General features: G+C 38.5%; 1 protein-coding gene across 6 annotated transcripts in view; it reads left to right on the top strand.

Annotated features, from left to right (window-relative positions):
• Window positions 1-25,767, top strand: part of BBOF1 (basal body orientation factor 1) — a 50,274-nt gene that overhangs the window by 19,303 nt on the left and 5,204 nt on the right. The window contains exons 5-11 of one of the 6 annotated variants that reach the window (XR_008992444.1): window positions 3,720-3,800; window positions 6,094-6,164; window positions 6,932-7,076; window positions 8,168-8,661; window positions 10,678-10,779; window positions 19,980-20,136; window positions 20,222-20,337. Coding sequence is in view for 5 of the 6 variants with exons in the window: in XM_036913219.2 (XP_036769114.1) it covers window positions 3,720-3,800; window positions 6,094-6,164; window positions 6,932-7,076; window positions 8,168-8,661; window positions 10,678-10,779; window positions 19,980-20,054; window positions 20,222-20,336 (1,083 nt within the window). In the remaining variant the exon portion in view is untranslated. Of the gene's footprint in view, window positions 1-3,719; window positions 3,801-6,093; window positions 6,165-6,931; window positions 7,077-8,167; window positions 8,662-10,677; window positions 10,780-19,979; window positions 20,137-20,221; window positions 20,338-25,767 lie in introns of those variants that run through there. The other 5 variants (XM_036913219.2, XM_036913220.2, XM_036913221.2 and 2 more) reach the window with 5 other exon arrangements.

Here is a 25,767-nt window from a genome sequence, read left to right as displayed (position 1 = left end):
CATTGCTGGTAATTGGTCTGTTTAGATTTTCTGTTTCTTCCTTGATCAGTCTTGGAAGGTTGTATTTTTCTAGGTTATGCAGTTTGTTAACATATAGATTTTGGTAGTATTCTCTAATAGTTCTTTGTATTTCTGGGGTGTCCGTCATTCTGATTCTGTTTATGTGTGTAGATTCTCCTTTTCTCTTAATAAATCTGGGTAGGGGTTTATCTGTTTTGTTTATTTTCTCAAAGAACCAGTTCTTGGATTCATTAATATTTTCTATTGTTTCATTCTTCTCAATTTTATTTATTTCTTCCCTTATCTTTATTATGTCCCTCCTTCTGCTGACTTTGGGCCTCATTTGTTCTTCTGTTTCCAGTTTCAATAATTGTGAATTTAGACTATTCATTTGGGATTGTTCTTCCTTCTTTAAATAGGCCTGGATTGCTGTATACCTTCCTCTTAGAACTGTCTTCGCTGTGTCCCACAGAAGTTGTGGCATTGTGCTGTTATTTTCATTTTTCTCCATATATTGCTTGATCTCTATTTTAATTTGGTCATTGATCCATTGTTTATTTAGGAGCATGTCGTTAAGCCTCGATATGTTTGTGGGCCTTTTTGTTTTCTTTGTACAATTTATTTCTAGTTTTATACCTTTGTGATCTGAGAAGTTGGTTGGTACAATTTCAGTCTTTTTTAATTTACTGAGGCTCTTTTTGTGGCGTAGTATGTGGTCTATTCTGGAGATTGTGTCATGTGCACTTGAGAAGAATGTGTGTCCTGCTGCTTTTGGGTGTAGAGTCCTGTAGATATCTGTTAGTGCCACCTGTTCTAGTGTGCTGTTCAGTGCCTATGTGTCCTTACTTATTTTCTGTCTGGTTGATCTATCCTTTGGAATGAGTGGTGTATTGAAGTCTCCTAAAATGAATGCATTGCATTCTATTTCCTCCTTTAATTCTGTTAGTATTTTTTTCGCATATGTAGGTGCTCCTGTGTTGGTTGCATAGATATTTATAATGGTTATATCCTCTTGTTGGACTGAGCCCTTTATCATTATGTAATGTCCTTCTTTGTCTCTTATGACTTTCTTTATTTTGAAGTCTATTTTGTCTGGTACAAGTACTGCAACATCTGCTTTTCTCTCCCTATTGTTTGCATGAAATATCTTTTTCCATCCCTTCACTTTTAGTCTGTGTATGTCTTTGGATTTGAGGTGAGTCTCTTGTAGGCAGCATATAGATGGGTTTTGCTTTTTTATCCATTCTATTACTCTGTATCTTTTGATTGGTGCATTCAGTCCATTTACATTTAGGGTGATTATTGAAAGATATGTACTTACTGCCATTGCAGGCTTTGGATTCATGATTACCAAAGGTTCAAGGGTAGCTTCTTCACTATCTAACCATCTAACTTAACTTACTTATTATGCTATTATAAACAGTCTGATGATTCTTTATTTCTCTCCTTTTTCTTCCTCCTCCACTCTTTATATGTTAGGTGTTTTTTTCTGTACTCTTTGTGTTTCCCTTCACTAATTTTGTGGGTAGCTGATTTTATTTTGCATTTACTTAGTATTTAGTTGGTCTACTTTATTTGCTCTGGTTTTATTTTCTCTGGTGACATCTTTTTAGCCTTAGGAACACTTCCATCAAGGGCAGTCTCTTTAAAATACACTGTAGAGATGGTTTGTGGGAGGTAAATTCCCTCAACTTTTGCTTATCTGAGAATTGTTTAATCCCTCTTTCAAATTTAAATGATAATCTTGCTGGATACAGTATTCTTGGTTTGAGGTCCTTCTGTTTCATTGCACTGAATATATCATGCCATTCCCTTCTGGCATGTAAGGTTTCTGCTGAAAAGTCTGATGATAGCCTGATGGGTTTTCCTTTGTAGGTGATCTTTCTTCTCTCTCTGGCTGCTTTTAATACTCTGTCCTTGTCTTTGATCTTTGCCATTTTAATTATTGTATGTCTTGGTGTTGTCCTCCTTGGGTCCCTTGTGTTGGGAGATCTGTGGTCCTCCATAGTCTGAGAGACTATTTATTTCCCCAAATTGGGGAAGTTTACAGCAATTATTTCTTCAAATACACTTTCTATCCCTTTTTTCTCTCTTCTTCTTCTTCTGGTACCCCTATAATGAAAATATTGTTCCTTTCGGATTGGTCACACAGTTCTCTTAATAGTCTCTCACTCGTAGAGCTCCTTTTATCTGTCTCTGCTTCAGCTTCTCTGTATTCCTGTTCTCTGATTTCTATTCCATTAACAGTCTCTTCCACCTCATCTAGTCTGCTCTTAAATCCTTCCATTGTTTGTTTAATTTCTTTTATCTCCCTCTGGAATTCATCCCTTAGCTCTTGAATATTTCTCTGTAGCTCCATCAGCATGCTTAGGACTTTTATTTTGAATTCTTTTTCAGGAAGATTGGTGATTTCAGTCTCACCGAGCCCTCTCTCTGGTGTTTGAGGGATTTTGGACTGAACAAGGTTATTCTGCCTTTTCATCACAATGGGTGTCATCATCAGTGTGTGGCATGTGTGTCAGCTGGGAGAACAAAGTCCCTTCCTGCTTGCTGGTTGCCTTGCCCATCTCCACTGTCTGTGCCGGTGAACTTCACACAGGGAGCATCCTCTGGGTTAATTCCCTGAGCTGCCATGGGCGGGGCAGCTGTCAGGATGGCCTAGGGCACTGGCGAATGTCTCTGGCCCATGGCGCGTTTTCACCTCCAAAACAGAGCCCCTTCATGCTTCCCGGACTCTGTACCCATCTCCTCTCTCTGTTGCAGTCAACCGCACACAGGGGGCAGCCTCTGGGTTAATCCCCTCAGCTGCCGTGGGCAGGGTGTCCCTTGGGATGGCGTAGGCACTGGTGGGGGTTGCAGGCGAGCGGCATGTGTTCTGCCACGAGAATGGAGCTCTTTTGTGCTTGCTGCACTCTTCACTGGTCTCCATTGTCTGTGCCACTCAACTGCATGCAGGGGGAAGCTTCTGGGTCTGGGCTGGTTAGCTGTGCACAGGGAAAAGCCTCTGTGGTTGCTGTGTGGTGTGGCTGCTTCCCAGGTGTTCTGCAGCAATGGCGGAGACAATCAGTTTGCTTGCAGTGATGGCAGAGGGGAATGAACAGCAGGCTGCTTATCACCACGAGGGGCTTTGGAGCTGCATTGCCACCCAGGGGGTTAGGGTGCCTGAAGTTCCTTAACATTCCCGGCCTGCTGGGCTGAGTGTACTAGGATGATTTTGTCCACCTGTTAATCCCTTGTCCCTTTAAGACTTTTAAAGCGCCCGCTTTTCCTTTGTTCCAGGGCAGCTAGCTGTGGGAACCTGTTTGCAGTCTTAGTCTCAGATTTTGCTTTTCTGTTCCTTTAATATCCAGTACACCATGCAATGTGTGTCTGTGCTCCTGGTGCAGATTACTAGAGCTGGTTATTTAGTAGTCCTGTGCTTCCACTCCCTCCCCACTCTGATTCTTTTCCTCCTGCTGGTGAGCTGGGGTGGGGGCAGTTATCGGGTCCCACCCCATCACAGCTTTGTATCTTACCCTTTTCCATGAGATGTTGAGTTCTCACCAATGCAGATGTAGCCTGACTGGTGTACTGTATCTTCTGATCACTCTTTTAGGAATAGTTGTACTTTCTGTATTTTCAAAATATATATGGTTTTGGGAGGAGATTTCTGCCACCCTACTCACACTGCCATCTTGAGAATCTCCTCCTATTGACTATTTTTTTCATTTTAATTTTAGTTGAAGGAGAATTTAAGGAACACAGAGCAGAAACATCAGGAGACTCTTAGAAGATTGGAAGGCAGGTTTTTTGAAGAAAAGGTATGTCCTATTTGGGTTAATTAAGAAATATTTTGTTTCCTAGAACACCTAAGTGTATTTATATGTCTTCTGAGACATATCAACCTTCCATTTGGTATCTTATTAGAAGATTGTAACCAAATCTCACCAAAATAAAAAAAAAACAGAGAAAAGGAAACAAATTCTAGATATCTCCATGTCTAGTCTTTTCTCCCCTCCCAGTTAGAGATTCTTGAAATCCTCAAGAGGAATTGTTCTCTTACCAAGGCTTCAGGACACATCCCCCTCAGCTTGGTGTTTCCCTGGTGGATCTAAACCTGCATGTACTACACTATATGGAGGAGATGGGATTGGAGAAGTCATTCGGGTCCACATGAAGGTGTTTCCTTAGTCAAAGCAAGCTAAGGCTGTTAATAAAAGGGGTCTCAGAAGTGTTCCATCACAAACTTCCATGTTTCTCTGTGCCTCTGAAGTTAAGTCTCCAAATTGTGAGGAGTACATTGGAACACTTCTCTTCTACATAGTCTTTCTAGAGGCCCCATGACTTTTCTTTATTTTAATATTTTCTTTAATTTTTCATTCTTAGGGAAGAATTGAATAGGTTTTTTTCATAAATTGGTCAATATGTAGAGAGTTGAGGATGGGGCAAAATAAGTGCTTGTATCAGGTTTAGATAAAAGGATTTGCTTTAAAAAGTGGCTTTGAAGTGTATCTAATGACCTGGGAGTCAGGCAGGAGCAGCGTCTTGGTGCTTCCCCTCAGAGGCACTCACTGCCACTGTTAGGAATGGAAGTCCTCAGGAATGGGCTGCTTTCAATTGCCTCTTCCGTCTACTCCACTCTAAGCTTCACCTCTTCTACTTGGAGTTGCATTAGGAGTGCTTGGTAAGTTTACCAAATATCTGACTGACTGCTTACATCAGTAGGATTTTTACATTTTGAAGTACATGGCAGTTGACCTTTACCTCATAGTTGAAATAAATGTAATGCAGCTTGAACATTCATCTGTATTTAAGGCAGGAAGAAGGAGGCTCTAGCTGTATCTGTCCCTTTTATCTGGTAACCATAAAAGTTTGCTCAGAAGCTCCTAGCAGATTTCATCTTACATCTCATTGGCCAGAACCATGTTATAATGGATTCTCGGAAATAAATGTTTTATTTTGCCAGCCACTAGTGGGAACAGGGAAGGAAAAAAGAGAATGGGAATGAGTATTGGGTTGGCCAGCCACAGCAGTAGCTATCTGCCTCACCATGCTAGGTACGAACTCTATGGTTAAGTCAAACTCCTGTGCTGTTTTGAGCCCCAGTGCTGCTGGTTCATGACAGTAAGCTTTACTTAATAAGCTCTCATGCTGCAGCATACTTGTCTTATACTGTGGCCTGTTCCACCCATCATAGAAAGGACTTCCCTCAGGTTATTGGTGTTTTATTTTCCCATTTAATCCTCTCTCTTCCTTGAACACCAAACCTTTTCCCACCCACATATTTTTGTACTTGCTATTCCCTCATTCTGGAATGTTCTTCCTCCAGCTCTGGCTCATTCTCATTCATTCTTCAGAGCTCAAATGTCATTTCTTCAGAGAGAGATTCCATAAATCCTAATAAAAAATTACCTCCCCCAGTTACTATCTATCTCATTGCTCCATTTATTTCACTTATAGTATTTGTCACAGTCTATTAACTGTCTTGTTTGCTTATTTGTTAGAGAGGCATTATAGCATCACATTGCCTACATGTAAATCCCTGCATTGCCAACTTACTAGCTATATGACTTTGGGCAAGTCACTATCCTCTCTTTTCCTCAGTATCCTCGAGTCCTTGTTTTGGCGGATAGTAACAATATCTAATTCATAGGATTGTTGTGAGAAGTAAACAGAACTATGCCTGGAACACAGTAAATGCTCAAAACATTTTAATGATTATTATTGTTTGGATCTCATCCTAGAATTTAAGCTCCATGAAAACAGGGACCTTATCTGTTTTGTTCACAGTATCTTAAAAAATCTGGTACACTATTAGTGCTCAATAGGAATTTGTTGAGTAAGTAAATAACTCTTATCACATTGTATTTTGCAGAAATTTCTCTCATCTCTGCTTTCCAACACTGATGTGGAATTTTGTTCTATTTACATGTCATGTTGCTTCTTTAATGGAGAAGTTGGGAGATGCCCTAAGATTCCTGTGTTTACCCTATCCTCTTTGCTGGCTTCCACCAATACTTAGAATACTTCCTGTCAGGTCACTTGGACAGAAGTATTTTATATTTGTTGTTAGAAATATGACCCTATCTTAAAACAGCCTATTTTCTTTTTTAGCACAGACTAGAACAAGAGGCTGAGAAGAAGCTAATAATGCTGACAGAGAGAGCTCACCATGAGGCTGTTGTGTAAGAGACTGCGGCCTCCTTTTTCTTTCCAATAGCCTTTCCTACCTCTTTGCTGGTTTGCTTTGTTCTTAGCATGTTGTCTTCCCCCTTCTTTCCTGGTTTGCTTGCTTCAAGTTTTCTGGTTTACTTTCCCTCACTGTTTCTTTCCTTTTGTGTCCCTACCCCTTTTCCATCCACACTTTCTGTAGAAGCATGGTGTGGAGGAAAGAACCTAGGCTTTGAAAACTAGACTTTGGTTCTCAACATGTACACTAACTGATTGTAGGAAGATTAAACTTTTTGAAATTAAATTTCTTCATTTAAAAATAGGGTGAAAAATAGCAACCATGCAGGGTTGGTATGAGGTAAATTACTAAAAGTGACACTAAATTGTGTTGTGTTGAAAAAACTCCCAAGTCTCTATAGTTTATTTCTTTCTTACATAACAATTCAACATGGGTCTGACAGCTCTGTTCCAGTGGTGATTCAGGAAGCTGGGCCGCTTCCACCTTGCAGTTCTTCATGTCCAGTCATATGGACAGGAGAGAGCATGGGAACTTTATAACTGCTCTTAACTGCCTCGGACTGGAAGTAACACATCACTTTTCACTTTCTCACTGGTGAGCACTTAGTCACAATATCTCCACCTAACTATTGAGTACCCACCATAAGCTAAATAATTGGTGGTGATTATTATTAATGTTGGGGGATAAATCAGTCATTGTTCTAGTTCGGTAAAAGCTGAAACTTAGGCCTGTGTTTTGGGATCTTATATCTATCTATTTCAGGCAACTGAACAATGCTGGAAGAACTGTTTTTAAAGAGAATGTTTATCTTCAGAAAGCTCTTGCATACCACCTAAAGGAAGCTGATGCTCTACAAAAAAACTCCCAGAAGTTACAAGAGGCTCAGACTTTCCTTTTACAACAAAAGGTTCCCACTCTCTTTTAGACTTTGTTTCCTATCTTTTTGATATCTTTTTTTTAAGGATTGCATGGATGCATACTAAGAATTGAGTATAATAATGATACATAAAGACAAGAGGACCTTTTTTCTTCCTTCTGGATGATGTACCTCTTACCTGAAAAGATCAGTTATTAAATGACTTAGAAGAAGCCTTAGACTTGACTTTATATGGAATATATCAGAAATATAACTCCTAGTCTTTACTACCTTAGAATACTCATTTTACTTTGCTTAGTGTTGGCCCCAAATCACTTAGAAATAAGTCCAGTTGTGAGTAACAGCCCTGACAACAATGGCTTCATCACATAAGGGTTTATTTTTTCCCCTAAAGGAAGTCTGAAAGTGAGCAATCTAGAGCTGGAATGGTAGTGCCACAGTGTTATTTGAGTCTCACGCTCCTTAACTCTGCTCTGCAACATGTGGTTTACATCCTTAAAGTCACCCCATGGCCCACAGTAACTTCTGGAGCTCTAACCATTACTCAAGCAGCAGGAAGGAAGAAGGACAAGAAGGAAAAAAGTATGCCCCTCCCTTGAGAGGTCTTCCTGGAAGTTCTACACACATTTCTACTTAAATCTCATTAACCAGAACTTAGTTACATGGCTTTTGAACTGCAGGGGAGACTGGGAATTTTCAGCAGAACTTACTGCCCGCCTGAATAAAATTGAGATTTTATTATTACGGAGGAAAGGAAAAATGGATATTGGGATAGGCAGCTAACAGACAACCACAGTTTCCAGTATATAGTTGTTGAATTAATGTTTTACTATATAGTCATACTGATACTAGAATTAATCTTTTGATGATGTAAAGTATTTAACCATTCAGAATTTTAGAGGGAGGAAAGTTTCTTAATTAGTAAAATCTGGCCTTTACAAGTCCAAACAAGAACCCTAGGATGTTTTTTTACTCTCTAAACAAAGATACCAAAATATTACCATCTCAACCTGACATCAAACTCAAATCTCATGAAGTAATGGCAATTAATGAGGAACTATGAAGTTCTGAACTTGATTAAAGAAAACAAATCTCTCACATTTCTTGTGTTTCTATTTTAGGAAATCAATGACCTGTTGGTTAAAGAAAAGATAATGCAACTTACCCAGCAAAGATCACAAATTCAAACTCTTCAGAAAAAGGTGGTGAGCTTGGAAAATGCCCTGACTTGTATGACCAGAGAGTTTGAGACTGAAGTTTTAAAACTGCAGCAACAGGCAGTGATAGAGAACCAAGCTGGTCAGGTTGAAATTGACAAACTGCAGCAACTTCTTCAGATGAAGGACAGGGAAATGAATCGAGTAAAGAAGCTGGCCAAGAATATACTGGATGAGAGAACAGAGGTGGAAAGGTTCTTTTTAGATGCTCTACATCAAGTGAAACAACAGATTCTATTTAACAAGAAGCATTATAAGCAGGTAGCACAAGCTGCTTTCAATTTCAAAATGAGAAAGGCATGTGCAGGAAAAACTGAATATCCCAAAATTCGAACGTTTCATGGCAGAGAGCACAGCACCAACAGTGTGAATCAGGATCTTATGGAGGCTGAGAAATGGTACTAATAATGCTTTAATGTTTTATCTTTTATGCTATTTTTGTGCCTTTTAGAGAAATAAAACCCCTGAAAAGTCCAGTTTGATAATATATAAGTATTGAATAGATTATTCAGTAAGTTACTTGAGACAGAAACTGTCTCACTCATCTTTGTAATTTAGCATAGTGTGGGGGACTTAGTAGGTATTCTTAGATGCCCCCAATATTTTCATGACAGACTTATTAAAGAGACTAGATTATTTGTTCCATAGAATGTCATTGTAATATCTTTGAAAATGTTCCTTTATTTTGTTTCCTGCAAATTTGTTATAAAGGTTTGATTCAGGTTAAATGCTTTGATAAACATAGTTTCACAAATATTTTGTAATGTTCCCTTTTCTATTCTGAAATGAAATTCATTGACAAAAATATCTAGCTAAACATAATAAAAAATATAACAGTTGTAACAGTTGTAACAATTCTTTGTTGTACAAAACTGTTTCATGAATTAGAGGACACCCTATAGTGCCTCCCATCATTATATTAACCAAAACTCCTCACAAGTTTCCAAAATACACTATAGAGATCTGCTGTCACTAATAAAGGCAGCAGAATGTTTGAGACAGTTGTAGACTACATACAATAATTGTTTCCCATTAACATTTTGTGTGTTAGAGCACTCTTCCCCCTATAAGCCATGGATTAAATTTGTGCAGTTTAAAGATTATTCTGAAAAAAAATTACATTTTATATCCCAATGCAATTAGATTTTTTAAAGGCCTTAAGAAACTTAAAAGGACTCCCTACTACAATGTACTTTACATCTTATTAAGAGTGCTTCCAAGTGTGTTTTCTGCCTTGTTATTTTTTAATTGACTGATTTATAGTTTGTTTTAAATCATACAGCTGTTGGGAAGGTTGGACATAGTCAGTGGTTTCTGAAAGATAAGACTTTTCTTCAAAAATGTCCATAGAATAAATTTTTTACCTACTTGCCATATTCAGAAGTCTGAAATAACACTTTTGTTACCAAGAGATTCACTGTAATGTCTTCTTTTTTATTTAGTAAGTCTAGCAAATTAAGCTTTTACCATACATAAGGCAGTTTCTTTTACATTTTTTTTTGTCTACTGTATATTAAGTGGTATGTAAGTTTTCTTAGGAAGGTACATAAAATGATTCTCCACACTGTTATTGTGGAAACTGAACTCCTATTCTGCCTTCTGTGTGACATTTTTGCTATTGAGCAACTTATCACTTTAACCTCAGTGTCGTCTCTACCAGCAGGGTAGACAGGGTGATAAAAATATTATTACATCATCTGCTTAAAAGGCAGATTTGGGTAGGATAATTGAAGTATATGGTGATCATAAGGCAAAACCTAAACTTTCAAGGAAAACTAGCCAATTGTCCTATATGCAAAAATATTACTTACATTATACATCAATACTCCATCTGCATGTCAGCTAGCTTTTGTAAATAGCAAGTAGAAGATGAATCCTCTCAGGAAGTTATAGTATAAGACCTGCCTGAAAAGCTTAGTTGCAGTCTTATTTGGATTTAAGAAAATAGACTAGACCAGTTACATGTTATTTTCTAAATTTATCTTTTGTCACTCTATTTTCAAGTAAAATATCTAATACAAAAAGAAATGTTAAGAGGAATTTATTAATGCTTTTACCAAACAACTGGCTTTTCTCTTATTCCTTTTATCTTTGCGTGTATCTAGATACATAATTCTATATTACAACTTTCTGTTTTGCTTATTTGCTTAGTGTTTGAGCACAAAATTTTACATGTTGTTATAGTTTTTATTTTCATTGTAATGACTACATACCATTTACAGTTGGCTGGCATATTGATATCCTTTTCAACTTTATGATTTTGTAATGGATTTATAGTCATTAATTTAGAAACCTCATGATACTCAATTGTGCCTTGGAAATGATCTTTTCTCATGTTTACATATTTTGTACTTTTTAAAAAGAGATACTTTGACCATATTTTTCCATTTCACTTTTTCTTTGAAACTTTCCAGGACAGGTATTCAAGGAAATGTGGATATTGGAGATTTGACTTGGGAGCAGAAGGAAAAAGTCTTGAGGTTGCTCTTCGCAAAAATGAATGGTTTTGTTCCTAGGTAACTCCTTATTTTCTGTAGTGAAATACCATGGTTTGTCATCAAACCCAGACGTCACGTAGGAACAGTGATCTTATTCTCACTTAGAGTTAAAGGAATGGGAAAGGAAAATATATGAAAGGGTCATACTGCTGAGCTATTGGAACTCCCAGAGATAAATGGAAGATGAATGAATGACATGAAAATGAAAGATTAAATAAAGGAGGGAGGAAAAAGATTAATCTTAAATGTTTAAGATAATGCCTGCTAAGAAATTCAGTATTGCTCAGATGAATGAGTGGTAACTGAAGAGAAGCATAGTAATTGTTAAGATTTTATTGGTCTGCAAAGATAAGTAAATGATTTTTAAGCTTATTGCTAATCAAGAGAATCTCTAGAACCAAGAAAAAGACCTAGAAAGGAAAACAGAAATCCACAAATACTCCACATAAGCCTTTTGATGATTAGTTTTACTCTCTTTCTCTACTATGATTTATCATTGACTGTAACCCTAGCAACAAACTATAAAATAGCTAAAATAAATCAACCACTTATGATTGCTTGTTACATGCTTGCCATTGTTAGGCACTGTGGAGATTCAAAAGAATTAGGAGACATTGCCCTTGATCTCAAAGAATTTATAAACTGGTTGCCCAAACAAAATATAGCTAAAAATATAAACAAAATATAGGAAAAAAATTAGGTGGCACACTAAAATATAATTGAAGTTAGACAGTATGGCGATGGGCTAGAATCAGGGAAGATTTCAGTCAGGAAGACTGAAAGAGTGTGACTGTGGGGTACCTTTAGGATAGTGGGATAGTAGAGGGGAGGACACATCAGGCGAGGGACTTAGTAGACAGCAGAAGCCCAGAAGTAGGAATGGGTGTGGGGTGTTTAGGAAGCATTAAGGAAAAACTGCCTGACTTTAGGAAATTTGGAGATCTAGAGAATAATTAGTAATTAGAATTAAGGTTTAATTTATAGATTAAATTGTGATGTGCCTGAATTTAAGCTATTCTAGAGTAGTGTAACATACTTTCCTGTCTTGAAAAATACAAAGAGCAACAAGCCATAATCTCATACTCCTCACTAGAAGGGTTCACAGGTCATTCATTGTTCTCATAGCTGAACTTAACCTTACACAGTGGCATGTGTGATGGATTGGAAGACAAAAATAAGAATTAAAGACCAGCAGAAGCTGTACTACTATGGGCATGTGATGGTGAGGGGTTTAGACAAGAGTGGGAGCAGTTGGGAATAAAGGGAGAAACTAAGATACTTAAGAAGGAGAAACAGGAGTTGGTGATAACAGACAAAAGGAGAAAAGAAAAATATATAAATGTGTAAGGTTTTTAGCTTAAGAAATGCAAGAATGATAGTATGAAAGACAAATGAAATATCTGGAAAGCCAGCATGAGGGAAATGTTTAAATTTACTGAATCCATCCATTAATTAATTTTTAAAAAAATTTTTATTAAGGTATGATTGATATGCACTCTTATCAAGGTTTCACATGAAAAAATAATGTGGTTACTACATTTACCCATATTATCAAGTCCCCACCCATACCCCAATGCAGTCACTGTCCATCAGTGCAGCAAGTTGCCAGAGATCCACTATGTGCCTTCTCTATGATACACTTTTCTCCCCGTGATCCCCCACACCATGTGTAATAAACATGATACTCCTCAGTCCCCTTCTCCCTCCCTCCCCACCTGCCCTCCCACACCCCTCCCCTTTGGTAACCACTAGTTCCTTCTTGGAGTCTCTGAGTCTGCTGCCATTTTTGTTCCTTCAGTTTTGCTTCATTGTTATGCTCCACAAATGAGGGAAACATTTGGCATTTGTCTTTCTCCGCCTGGCTTATTTCATTGAGCATAATGTCCTCCAGCTCCATCCATGTTGTTGCAAATGGTAGGATTTGTTTCTTTCTTATGGCTGAATAGTATTTCATTGTATATATGTACCACATTTTCTTTATCCATTCATCTACTGATGGACACTTAGGTTGCTTCCATATCTTGGCTATTGTAAAAAGTGCTGCAATGAACATAGGGGTGCATATGTCTTTTTGAATCTGAGAAGTTGTATTCTTTGGGTATATTCCAAGAAGTGGGATTCCCGGGTCAAATGGTATTTCTATTTTTAGTTTTTTGAGGAACCTCCATATTGCTTTCCACAATGGTTGAACTAATTTACATTCCCACCAGCAGTGTAGGAGGGTTCTCCTTTCTCTGCATCCTTGCCAACATTTGTTGTTCTTAGGCTTTTCAATGCTGGCTATCCTTACTGGTGTGAGGTGGTAGCTCATTGTGGTTTTAATTTGCATTTCCCTGATCATTAGTGATGTGGAGCATCTTTTCATGTGTCTGTTGGCCATCTGAATTTCTTCTTTGGAGAACTGTCTCTTCATATCCTCTGCCCATTTTTTAATTGGGTTACGTGCTTTTTTGGGTGTTGAGGTGTGTAAGTTCTTTATATATTTTGGATGTTAACCCCTTGTCAGATATGTCATTTACAAATATATTGTCCCATACTGTAGGATGCCTTTTTGTTATGTTGATGGTGTCCTTTGCCGTACAAAAACTTTTTAGTTTGATGTAATCCCATGAGTTCATGTTTGCTTTTGTTTCCGTTTCTCGAGGAGATGGGTTCAGGAAGAAGTTGCTCATGCCTCTATTCAGGAGATGTTTGCCTATGTTGTTTTCTACGAGTTTTATGGTTTCATGATTTACATTCAAGTCTTTAATCCATTTCGAGTTTACTTTTGTGTATGGGGTTAAACAATAATCCAGTTTCATTCTCTTGCATGTAGCTGTCCTGTTTTGCCAACACCAGCTGTTGAAGAGGCTGTCATTTCCCGATTGTATGTCCATGGCTCCTTTATCATATATTAATTGACCATATGTGGTTGGGTTTATGTCAGGGCTCTCTAGTCTGTTCCATTGGTCTATGGGTCTGTTCTTGTGCCAGTACCAAATCGTCTTGATTACTGTGGCTTTGTAATAGAGCTTGAAGTTGGGGAGTGTAATTCCCCCTGCTTTATTCTTCCTTCTCAGGATTGCTTTGGCTATTTGAGGTCTTTTGTGGTTCCATATGAATTTTAGGATGATTTTCTCTAGTTCGTTGAAGGATGCTGTTGGTATTTTGATAGGAATTGTATTGAATCTATAGATTGCTTTAGGCAGGATGGCCATTCTGACAATATTAATCCTTCCTGTCCATGAGCATGGGATGTGTTTCCATTTATTGGTATCTTCTTTAATTTCTCTCATGAGTGTCTTGCAGTTTTCAGAGTATACGTCTTTCACTTCCTTGGTTAGGTTTATTCCTAGGTATTTTATTCTTTTTGATGCAATTGTGAATGGAATTGTTTTCCTGATTTCTCTTTCTGCTAGTTCATCGTTAGTGTATAGGAATGCCACAGATTTCTGTGTAGTAATTTGTATCCTGCAACTTTGCTGAATTCAGATATTAGATCTAGTAGTTTTGGAATGGATTCTTTAGGGTTTTTTATGTACAATATCATGTCATCTGCAAACAGGGACAGTTTAACTTCTTCCTTGCCAATCTGGATGCCTTTTATTTCTTTGTGTTGTCTGATTGCCATGGCTAGGACCTCCAGAACTATTTTGAATGGAAGTGGGGAGAGTGGGCATCCTTGTCTTGTTCCCAATCTTAAAGGAAAAGCTTTCAGCTTCTTGCTGTTAAGTATAATGTTGGCTGTGGGTTTGTCATATATGGCCTTTATTATGTTGAGGTACTTGCCCTCTATATGCATTTTGTTGAGAGTTTTTATCATGAATGGATGTTGAATTTTGTCGAATGCTTTTTCAGCATCTATGGAGATGATTATGTGGTTTTTGTCCTTCTTTTTGTTGATGTGGTGGATGATGTTGATGGATTTTCGAATGTTGTACCATCCTTGCATTCCTGGCATAAATCCAACTTGATTATGATGGATGATCTTTTTGATGTATTTTTGAATTTGGTTTCCTAATATTTTGTTGAGTATTTTTGCATCTATGTTCATCAGGGATATTGGTCTGTAATTTTCTTTTTTTGTGGTGTCTTTGCCTGGTTTTGGTATTAGAGTGATGCTGGCCTCATAGAATGAGTTTGGAAGTATTCCCTCCTCTACTATTTTTTGGAAAACTTTAAGGAGAATGGGTATTAGGTCTTCACTAAATGTTTGATAAAATTCAGCGGTGAAGCCATGTGGTCCAGGAATTTTGTTCTTAGGTAGGTTTTTGATTACCAGTTCAATTTCATTGTTGGTAATTGGTCTGTTCAGATTTTCTGTTTCTTCCTTGGTCAGCCTTGGAAGGTTGTATTTTTCTAGAAAGTTGTCCATTTCTTCTAGGTTATTGAGTTTGTTAGCATATAATTTTTCATAGTATTCTCTAAGAATTCTTTGTATTTCTGTGGTATCTGTAGTGATTTTTCCTTTCACATTTCTGATTCTGTTTATGTGTGTAGACTCTCTTTTTTTCTTGATAAGTCTGGTGAGGGGTTTATCTATTTTGTTTATTTTCTCGAAGAACCAGCTCTTGCTTTCATTGATTCTTTCTATTGTTTTATTCTTCTAAATTTTATTTATTTCTGCCCTAATCTTTATTATGTCCCTCCTTCTACTGATTTTGGGCCTCAGTTATTATTCTTTTTCTAGTTTCATTAATTGTGAGTTTAGACTGCTTATATGGGATTGTTCTTCTTTCTTGATGTAGGCCTGTATGCAATATACTTTTCTCTTAGCACAGCCTTGGCTGCGTCCCACAGATTTTGCGGTGTTGAATTATTGTTGTCATTTGTCTCCATATATTGCTTGATCTTTGTTTTTATTTGGTCATTGATCCATTGGTTATTTAGGATCATGTTGTTAAGCCTCCATGTGTTTGTGGGATTTTTCATTTTCTTTGCGTAATTTATTTCTAGTTTCATAGCTTTGTGATCTGAGAAAGTAGTTGGTACAATTTCAATATTTTTGAATTTACTGAAGCTCTTTTTGTGGCCTAGTATATGATCTATTCTTGAAAATGTTCCATGTGCACTTGAGAAGAATGTGTATTCTGTTGCTTTTGGGTGTAGAGTTCTGTAGATGTCTGTTAGGTCCATCTGTTCTATTGTGTTGTTCAGTGCCTCTGTCTGCTTACTTATCTTCTGTCTGGTTGATCTGTCCTGCAGAGTGAGTGGAGTGTTGAAGTCTCCAAGAATGAATGCATTGCATTCTATTTCCCCTTTTAATTCTGTTAGTATTTATTTCACATATGTGGGTGCTCCTGTGTTGGGAGCATGGATATTTATAATGGTTATATCTTCTTGTAGGATTGACCCCTTTATCATTATGTAATGTCCTTCTTTGTCTCTTGTTACTCTCTGTGTTTTTAAGTCTATTTTGTCTGATACAAGAATTGCAACTCCTGCTTTTTTCTGTTAGTTGCATGAAATATCTTTTTCCATCCCTTTACTTTTAGTCTGTGTATGTCTTTGGGTTTAAAGTGAGTCTCTTGTAGGCAGCATATAGATGGGTCTTGTTTTTTTATCCATTCAGTGACTCTATGTCTTTTGATTGGTGCATTCAGTCCATTTACATTTAGGGTGATTATCAATAGGTATGTACTTATTGCCATTGCAGACTTTAGATTCGTGGTTACCAAAAGTTCATGGTTAATTTCCTTACTATCTAAGAGTCTAACTTAACTCACTTAAGATGCTGTTACAAACACAATCTAAAGGTTCTTTTCTTTTTCTCCTCCTTTTTCTTCCTCCTCCATTCTTTATATATTAGGCATAATATTCTGTATTCTTTGTCTATACCTTGATTGACTTTGGGGATAGTTAATTTAATTTTGCATTTGCTTAGTAATTAGCTGTTCTACTTTCTTTACTGTGGTTAATTTCCTCTGGTGACAGCTATTAAACCTTAGGAACACTTCCATCTATAGCAGTCCCTTCAAAATAGACTGTAGAGATGGTTTGTGGGAGGCAAATTCTCTCAGCTTTTGCTTATCTGCAAATTGTTTAATCCCTCCTTCAAATTTCAATGATAATCTTGCTGGATAAAGTAATCTTGGTTCCAGACCCTTCTGCTTCTTGCATTAAATACATCATGCCACTCCTTTCTGGCCTGTAAGGTTTCTGCTGAGAAGTCTGATGTTAGCCTGATGGGCTTTCCTTTGTATGTGATCTTATTTCTTTCTCTAGCTACTTTTAATAGTCTGTCCTTATCCTTGATCTTTGCCAGTTTTTTATTGTATGTCTTGGTGTTGTCTTCCTTGGGTCCCTTGTGTTGGGAGATCTGTGGATCTCCATGGCCTGAGAGACTGTCTCCTTCCCCAGACTGGGGACGTTTTCAGCAACTACCTCCTCAAAGACACTTTCTTTCCCTTTCTCTTTCTCTTCTTCTTCTGGTATCCCTATAATGCGAATATTGTTCCATTTGGATTGTTCACACAGTTCTCCCAATATTCTTTCATTCTTAGAAATCCTTTTTTCTCTCTGTTCCTCAGCTTCTTTGTAGTCCTCTTCTCTAGTATATATTTCATTTATTGTCTCCTCCACTGTATCCAACCTGCTTTTAGTACCCTCCATCATGCTCTTCAGCAATTGGATCTCCAACCAGAATTCATTCCTGAGTTCTTGAATATCTTTCCGTACCTCCATTAGCATGTTGATGTTTTTTATTTTGAACTCCCTTTCAGGAAGAATCATAAGGTCCATGTCATTTAAATCTTTCTCCAGAGTTATATTACTTTTACCGTGGACCAGGTTCATTTGGCATTTCATATTTGTATATGGCGCCCTCTAGTGTCCAGAAGCTCTACTCTGGAGCTGCGCAGCCCCTGAAGCAATGTCGGGGGGTCACAGGGGAGTGGTATTGGTGCCTGGGGGTAGTAAAGAGCTGTTCCCCACTTTCCGGCTGCTGGGCCTGTCTCCACTGCCTTAAGCAGTGGGCTGAGCACACAGGTATAAGCTTTTGTTCCAGAGCAGCCGGATATGGATCCCTGCTTTCCACAAGCGGCCAGCATCCTAGTCTCCCCAGGAACTCTGCCTGTATTAACTTTCCAACCCGGTAGTCATGAGACTATCATGAAAGCACCATGAAATGTAGGTTTGCGCTCCCAGAGCAGATCTCCAGAGCTAGGTATTCAGCAGTCCCAGGCCTTCCACTCCCTCCCTGCTCTGTTTCTCTTCCTCCTGCCAGTGAGCTGGGGTGGGGGAAGGACTTGGGTCCCGCCTGGCCACAGCTTTGGTATGTTACCCTGTTCTGTGAGGTCTGCTCTTTTCTCCAGGTTTATGCAGTCTGGCGCCGTCCTCTTTCCTGATGCTCTCTCAGGATTAGTTGCTCCAACTATATTTTCTAATTGTATCTAGTTTTAGGAGGAAGCCTCTGTCTCTCCTCTCACTCCACCATCTTTAATCCAATCTCCATCCATTAATTAATTTAACATATTTAACATAATTAATATACATATTAAGTGCCTACTATTTATTGAGGATGTAGTGTTGAGCAAATAAAGACATCATGTCCAACTGTAGGGATTATGGTCTACATGGGCAGAAAAACATTATTCAAATTGTCACACAAATAAATATAAGAGAACAAATATGTCATAGGCTCAGAGGAGTAGTATATAATGGTAAGAAAGCCTAAGTTAGGGGAGTCTGACCTAATTGAAGAGGTCAGGAAATGTTCTGAGGAAGTAAAAGTTTGAGCTGACCTCTAAAAGGTAAATAGGAACAAAAGGAGAGAGGAAAAAACATTCTAGGCAAAAGAAATAAAAAGTAGTATTTTCAGTGTTGAACTAGGAATATATTGATATTGACAGTATATTGAAGTGAAAAATACTTAGGGCATTTGTAAATAGTGATTGGAATACAGATGAGAGTTTAGGGTGGGAGATTTGAGTATATTCAGTGAAAATTGGTAGTTTAGCAGAGCAGATGAAGGTAAAGGAGTAAAGAACTGAGGCTAGAACCTTTAGGAATAACCACAATTAATGAACAAGTCAACAAAGAAGAATAAACCAAAATAGAAGAATTGAAAGAATCATAAGGTAATGGAAGATGGAGGATTTTGAAATGGCTTTGTGTCTCTGGTAGCCTTCCAAAGAGTTTTATTAAAGAGGTGGAGGTAGGTGCATAATGTTTGTCTCATTGTGAATTGACTTCCATACCCCGGAAAATACAGCCAGAGTTCCAGGCCACAAGTTCCATGCTGTGTTTTTTTCAACTGGAAAAACCAAGGTATTTGAGTGAAATCTTTAGCACCAAAGCAATGAACCTGGTCACAAGTGGAATGCTGTCTAAGCCTGTTGGAATCTCATGCCCAGAGCTGGATGAAGGAAGAAGATAGCAATAGAACAATGAAATGTTGAGATCATGATGAGATTAAATGAGAAAGCTCGACCCAGACTGGCAGGTATTTAGATGATAAAAGGTCTATCAAGGCAAGTGGGGTAATTAGGAATTGGTAAGAGTCCACAGTTGATTGTATATGATTGTAAATCCAACAGTATAATATTTTCTTTGTGATTGAACAAAGTTGAATATGACCAATAAACTGTACCCTTAGGTCATTAGCTACCACTCTGGCTCTGTGTAACTCAGGCACTAATAGTATCTAAAGTATATTTTTTTCATTTATCATCATGACTATTTAATGCAGCCAGATATTAAAAGGGTTTATGCTTTCATATGCATTAAGGACAAATTTCAGGAGTGGATGTCTTTATCTGCTGGCGAGTCAGCATAACAATATACTTTCTATAATTCTGTTGAGCTCACTTCCCAATTAAATGATTGAATTAGACACATTTTTATTTCCTGTTCTTAATCCAGACTTTCCAAAATTTAAGGAGAAATTTTCACACTCGGTCTATCTCCATTAGGTAACTTCATTCTTTTTATGGGAAGGGAGTTTTTCTGTCCATTTTTCTGGTCTGTACTCTGATTCAATCTTAACCTTCACCATTAATAGCTCCTATGTGAGTATCTTCAACATGATAATCTCCATAAATATTTCCATTTCTTAAGTTCAGCATGTCTCTACTGTAAGAGAATATATGTTTATATTAACTTGCCTCACATTATTCTGCCTCTATATGTGTATAAAAGCTCCCTTTTGAAAATAAGTGTATCTAGCTGAAGCATTTCACTTAGTTGAAATATGAGGCATGAAAAGACACTGCCTCATTGTTAACTTTTACCCACCACAGGAAATACAGCCAGAGTTGTAAGCCTCCAGTTCCAGACTATGTTGTTCCTGACAGTGGAGAAAGGAAGGAATTTGGGTAAGGTCTCTCTAGACAAAGCAATGAATGGGAGCCTGATCACAATGGTGTAAATGGATATCTTACACTTGTGGGAATTTGAGTGAGTAGTATGATAAGCCTGTTGTTCTGAACCAAGTTCCACATTTATGGTTGTTAATGGGTCTTTTACTTTGTCATTGTTGCAGGGATGAAAGTAAGCTTCAAGATCAAACCTTCATCACTCAGCAAGTGCCAATGTCAGATTCTTCTGGTGAACTGGTGATACCCAGTATTCAGAAAGGACTGCAAGAGTCTGACATAGTAAGGAGTCTGTACTCTAACCCAAATAATACACATAATATCTGTTAGCATTCCCCATGCAGCATCTTGCTAAGTCACAGTTCCTTTCTCTACTAACTAGGAACTTTCAGGGATCAGTGAAATGAGTGGTAACACTAGAGTGAGATCGTGGACATTTTTATAGCATATCCATGCTAAGGAAGGCATGTTATACTTCATGCAAATGCATATTTGTACCTCTTTAGTGTGTGGAAGGCCTATAAATTGCCTTCTGAAATGCACAGCCTAGCCAAAACATGTGCTTTATTATTATTATTTTTAACTTTATTTTATTTTGGTATCATTAATGTACAATTACATGAGCAACATTATGGTTACTACACTGCCCCTATTATCAAGTCCCCACCACATACCCTATTATAGTCACTGTCCATCAGTGTAGTAAGATGCTATAGAGTCACTACTTGTCCTCTCTGTGTTATACTGCCTTCCCCGTTCCCCCCCAACTACATTATGTGTGCTAATCATAATGCCCCTTTTTCACCCTTATACCTCCCTTTCCACCCATCTTCCCCAGTTCTTTCCCTTTGGTAACTTTTAGTCCATTCTTGGGTTCTGTGAGTCTGCTGCTATTTTGTTCCTTCAGTTTTTTCTTTGTTCTTATACTCCACAGATGAGTGAAATCATTTGATACTTGTCTTTCTCCACCTGGCCTAGTTCACTGAGCATAGTACCCTCTAGATCCATCCATGTTGTTTAAAATGGTAGGATTTGTTTTCTTCTTATGGCTGAATAATATTCCATTGTTATATGTACCACCTCTTCTTTATCCATTCATCTACTGATGGACACTTAGGTTGCTCCCATTTCTTGGCTATTGTAAATAGTGCTGCATTAAACATAGGGATGCATATGTCTTTTTGAAACTGGGCTCCTGCATTCTTAGGGTAAATTCCTAGGAGTGGAATTCCTGGGTCAAATGGTATTTCTATTTTTAGTTTTTTGAGGAACCTCCATACTGCTTTCCACAATGGTTGAACTAATTTACATTCCCACCAGCAGTGTAGGAGGGTTCCCCTCTCTCCACATCATTACCAACATTTGTTGTTGTTTGTCTTTTGGATGGTGGCCATCCTAACTGGTGTGAGGTGATGTCTCATTGTGGTTTTAATTTACATTTGTCTCATGATTAGTGATGTGGAGCATCTTTTCATGTGCCTGTTGACCATCTGAATTCCTTCTTTGGAGAAGTGTCTGTTCAGATCTTCTGCCCATTTTTTAATTTGATTATTTGCTTTTTGTTTGTTGAGGTATGTGACCTTTTTATATAATTTGGACCTCAACCCCTTATCGGATATGTCATTTATGAATATATTCTCCCATACTGTAGGATGCCTTTTTGTTCTACTGATGGTGTCCTTTGCTGTACAGAAGTTTTTAGTTTGATATAGTCCCACTTGTTCATTTTTGCTTTTGTTTACCTTGCCTGGGAAAATATGTTCTTGAAGAACTTGCTCATGTTTATGTCCAAGAGATTTTTGCCTGTGTTTTTTCTAGGAGTTTTATGGTTTCATGACGTACATTCAGGTCTTTGATCCATTTTGAGTTTACTTTTGTGTGTGGGGTTAGACAATAATCCAGTTTCATTCTCTTACATGTAGCTGTCCAGTTTTGCCAACATCAACTGTTGAGGAGGCTGTTATTGCCCCATTGTATATCCATGGCTCCTTTATCATATAATAATTGACCATATATGCTTGGGTTATATCTGGGCTCTCTAGTCTGTTCCATTGGTCTTTAGGTCTGTTCTTGTGCTAGTACCAAATTGTCTTGATTACTGTGGCTTTGTAGTAGAGCTTGAAGTCAGGGAGCGTAATTCCCCCTACTTTATTCTTCCTTCTCAGGCTTGCTTTGGCTATTCGAGGTCTTTTGTGGTTCCATATGAATTTTAGAACTATTTGCTCTAATTTGTTGAAGAATGCTGTTGGTATTTTGATAGGGATTTCACTGACTCTGTAGATTGCTTTAGGCAGGATGGCCATTCTGACAATATTAATTCTTCCTATCCATGAGCACGGGATGTATTTCCATTTATTGGTATCTTCTTTAATTTCTCTCATAAGTGTCTTGCAGTTTTCAGAGTATAGGTCTTTCACTTCCTTGATTAGGTTTATTGCTAGGTATTTTATTCTTTTTGATGCAATTGTGAATGGAATTGTTTTCCTGATTTCTCTTTCTGCTAGTTCATCATTAGTGTACAGGAATGCAACAGATTTCTGTGTAGTAATTTTGTATCCCGCAACTTTGCTGAGTTCAGATATTAGATCTAGTAGTTTTGGGGTGGATTCTTTAGGATTTTTTATGTACAATATCATGTCATCTGCAAACAGGGACAGTTTAACTTCTTCCTTGCCAATCTGGATGCCTTTTATTTCTTTGTGTTGTCTGATTGCCATGGCTAGGACCTCCAGAACTAATTTGAATGGAAGTGGGGAGAGTGGGCATCCTTGTCTTGTTCCCAATCTTAAAGGAAAAGCTTTCAGCTTCTTGCTGTTAAGTATACTGTTGGCTGTGGGTTTGTCATATATGTTCTTTATTATGTTGAGGTACTTGCCCTCTATACCCATTTTGTTGAGAGTTTTTATCATGAATGGGTATTAAATTTTGTTGAATGCTTTTTCAGCATCTATGGAGATGATTATGTGGTTTTTGTCCTTTTTGTTGATGTGGTGGATGATGATGATGGATTTTCGAGTGTTGTACCATCCTTGCATCCCTGGGATGAATCCCACTTGATTATGTTCTAATACGTTGTTCAGTGCCTCTGTCTCTCTGCTTATTTTCTGTCTGGTTGTTCTGTCCTTTGGAGTGAGTAGTGTTTTGAAGTCTCCTAATATGAATGCATTGCATTCTATTTCCCCCTTTAATTCTGTTAGTATTTGTTTCACATATGTAGGTGATCCTGTGTTAGGTGCAGAGGTATTTATAATAGTTTTATCCTCTTGTTGGACTGACCCCTTTATCATTATGTAATGTCCCTCTTTGTCTCTTGTTACTTTCTTTGTTTTGCAGTCTATTTTGTCTGATAGAAGCTCTGCAACTCCTGCTTTTTTCTCCCTATTAGTTGCATGAAATATCTTTTTCCATCCCTTTACTTTCAATCTGTGTATGTCTTTGTGTTTTAAGTGAGTCTCTCGTAGGCAACATATAGACGGGTCTTGTTTTTTTATCCCTTCAGTGACTCTGTGTCTTTTGATTGGTGCATTCAGACCATTTACATTTAGGGTAATTATCAATAGGTATGTACTTATTGCCATTGCAGGCTTTAGATTCGTGGTTACCAAAGGTTCAATGGTAATTCCCTTACTATCTAACAGTCTAGTTTAACTCACCTTGTATGCTATTGATTGACTTTTTGGTTAGTTGATTTGATTTTGCATCTGCTTAGTAATTAATTGTTCTACTTTGCTGTGGTTTTATTTCCCCTAGTGACATCTATTTAGCCTTAGGAATTCTTCCATTTATAGCAGTCAGTCCAAAATGCACTGTAGAGGTGGTTTGTGGGGGGCAAATTCTCTCAGCTTTTGCCCCTCTGAAAATTGTTTCATCCTTCCTTCAAATTTAAATGATAACCTTGCCGGGTAGAGTATTCTTGGTTCGAGGCCCTTCTGCTTCATTGCATTAAATATATCATGACATTCCCTTCTGGCCTGTATGGTTTCTGTTGAGAAATCTCATGATAGCCTGATGGGTTTTCCTTTGTATATGATTTTTTTTCTCTCTCTGGCTGCTTATAAAAGTCTGTCTTTATCCTTGATCTTTGCCATTTTAATTGTTATATGTCTTGATGCTGTCTTCCTTGGGTCCTTTGTGTTGGTAGATCTGTGCACCTCCATGGCTTGAGAGAGTATCTCCTTCCCCATATTGGGGAAGTTTTCAGCAATTACCTCCTTGATGACACTTTCTATCCCTTTTTCCCTCTCTTCTTCTTCTGGTACCCCTATAATGTGAATAGTGTTCCGTTTGGATTGGTCACACAGTTCTCTCAATATTTTTTCACTCTTAGAGATCCTTTTTTCTCTCTGGGCCTCAGCTTCTTTGTATTCCTCTTCTCTAATTTCTGTTCCATTTACCGTCTCTTCTACTACATCCAGCCTGCTTTTAAATCCCTCCATGTATGTTTCATTTCAGATATGGAATTTCTTAATGATTGAATCTCCATCTTAAATTCATTCCTCAGTTCTTGAATATTTTTTTGTACCTCCATGAGCATGTTTATGATTTTTATTGTGAACTGTCTTTCAGGAAGATTGGTGAGTTCAGTTTCATTTGGCCCTTTTTCTGGAGTTTGTGAGATTTTGGTCTAAACCATGCTCTTTTGATGTTTTATATTTCTATGAGGTGCCCACTCGTGCCCAGAAGCTCTGGAGTTGCTCAGCCCCTAGAGTGAAGTTGGGGGTCATAGGGGAGTGGCACTGGTCTCTAGGGGGAGGAAAGATCTGTTTCCTGATTCCTGGCCGCAGTGCCTGTCTCCAGTGTCCGAGCCAGTGGGCTGAGCACACAGGTGTAAGCCTCTGTGCTTGACGTCTCTAGCTGTTATAGGTGGGGCCTCCCTCTGGCTGGCCTGACGCCAGGGCAGTGACTGCCGGTTTGCGAGCCGGTGCCAGCAGGCCTGGAGGAAGGTGCAGCAAACTGCATGTTACAGTGGGGGGCCTCGGAGCTGAGTAGTCAGCCAGGGGGATGGAGCAGTTGAGGCTCTTCAGAGTTCCCAACCTGCCGGGCAGAGCGCACCCAGACAACCTTGTCCCTCTATCCCTTCTCCTGCACAGCAAGCTCTGTGCAAACCCCACCCCTTCAGCAGCCCTCTCACTGCTCGAAAGCCTCAGACCGCCTGCCTTTCCCTTTATCCTAGAGCAGCCGGATGTGGATCCGCGTCCTTCACAAACAGCCAGAATCTCAGTCTCTCAAGCACTCCACCTGACCCAGCTCCCCAGCCCCACCAACCTCCAGAGCACCACACAATGTTGTCTTTGTTCCAAAGCAGACCTCCAGGGCTGGGTGTTCAGCAGTCTTAGGCTTCCACCCCCTTCCCACTTCATTTCTCTTCTTCCTGCTGGTGAGGTGAGGTGAGGTAGGGGAAGGCCTTGAGTCCCGCCAGATCAAGGCTTTCTTACGTTACCCTGTTTCGTGAGGTCTGCATGCAGTCTGGTGCAGCCTTCCCTCCTGTTGCTGTTCCAGAGTTAGTTGTATTAACTATATTTTTGTACTATATGTGGTTTTTGGAAGAGTTCCCCATCTCACGTCTCATGCCACCATCTTGAATCTTCAACATGTGCTCTTTTATGTGAGAATAAACACAATGACCATGTAATTCTTGGCTTTGAACAGGGGTGGGAGTCTGAGTCACAACCAGCTAGGGAGAAAGGCATTATAGGGAAGTACGGCACCATAC

This window comes from Manis pentadactyla, chromosome 11 (assembly GCF_030020395.1).
Source record: "Manis pentadactyla isolate mManPen7 chromosome 11, mManPen7.hap1, whole genome shotgun sequence".
NCBI classification, from domain to species: domain Eukaryota; kingdom Metazoa; phylum Chordata; class Mammalia; order Pholidota; family Manidae; genus Manis; species Manis pentadactyla.
Note: the sequence above shows the minus strand (reverse complement) of the source record. Positions and strands in the feature narration are given on the sequence as shown.